Genomic DNA, 704 nt, shown 5'->3' on the forward strand with positions numbered 1-704 from the left:
GCCCCGAGTGTGCCTGGATCGCCCGAAGTGCCGCCGGAAGCAGCCGAAGCGCCGCCGGACGCACGTGGGACCCCCGCAGGTGCCATGTGGGCCGTGCTGGGTTGGGCGCTGCTGCTGCTGCGGGCGCCGCACGGCGCTGCGGGTGAGTGCGGGGTGAGCGTCGGAGCGGGAGGGGACGCGGGGCGTCGGGCGGGGGTGTGCGGTGCCCCCCGAGCTCCACGACGGCGGCGTCCCCGCAGGCGGCCGGCCCTGCAGCCCCAAATTCTTCGGGCGCGACGCCATGGTGTGCGTGTGCAGCGCTGCCTACTGCGACGCGGTGGAGCCGGTGGTGCTGCCGAGCGCCGGCAGCTTCGTGAAATACGAGAGCAGCAAAGCTGGGAAGCGGCTGCAGCGCAGCGAGGGGAGCTTCCAACGCAACGCCCCGAGCTCAGGTACCGCTACTGCGGTCATCGTGGATCCGTCGGGGCTGGGAAAGACCTCTGGGATCATCTGGTGCGAACAGCAACACGTCCCACCGTGCCCAAAGATCCCCAGTCCATCATCGCCTCCATCCCAGTCCATCATCGCCTCCATCCCAGTCCATCATCGCCTCCAACCCAGTCCATCATCGCCTCCATCCCAGTCCATCATCGCCTCCAACCCAGTCCATCATCGCCTCCAACCCAGTCCATCATCGCCTCCATCCCAGTCCATCATCGCCTCCA

General features: G+C 68.5%; 1 protein-coding gene across 1 annotated transcript; it reads left to right on the forward strand.

Annotated features, from left to right (window-relative positions):
- Window positions 1-9: 9 nt before the first annotated feature.
- LOC116217754 (lysosomal acid glucosylceramidase-like) lies at window positions 10-431 on the forward strand (the record flags this gene model as incomplete). Its single annotated transcript, XM_031557683.1, has 2 exons — window positions 10-142; window positions 240-431. Coding segments are annotated over exons 1-2 (250 nt in total), but the record flags the coding sequence as incomplete, so codon positions are not given.
- Window positions 432-704: the final 273 nt, after the last annotated feature.

This window comes from Meleagris gallopavo, unplaced genomic scaffold, assembly GCF_000146605.3.
Source record: "Meleagris gallopavo isolate NT-WF06-2002-E0010 breed Aviagen turkey brand Nicholas breeding stock unplaced genomic scaffold, Turkey_5.1 ChrUn_random_7180001941148, whole genome shotgun sequence".
In the NCBI taxonomy this organism is placed as follows: domain Eukaryota; kingdom Metazoa; phylum Chordata; class Aves; order Galliformes; family Phasianidae; genus Meleagris; species Meleagris gallopavo.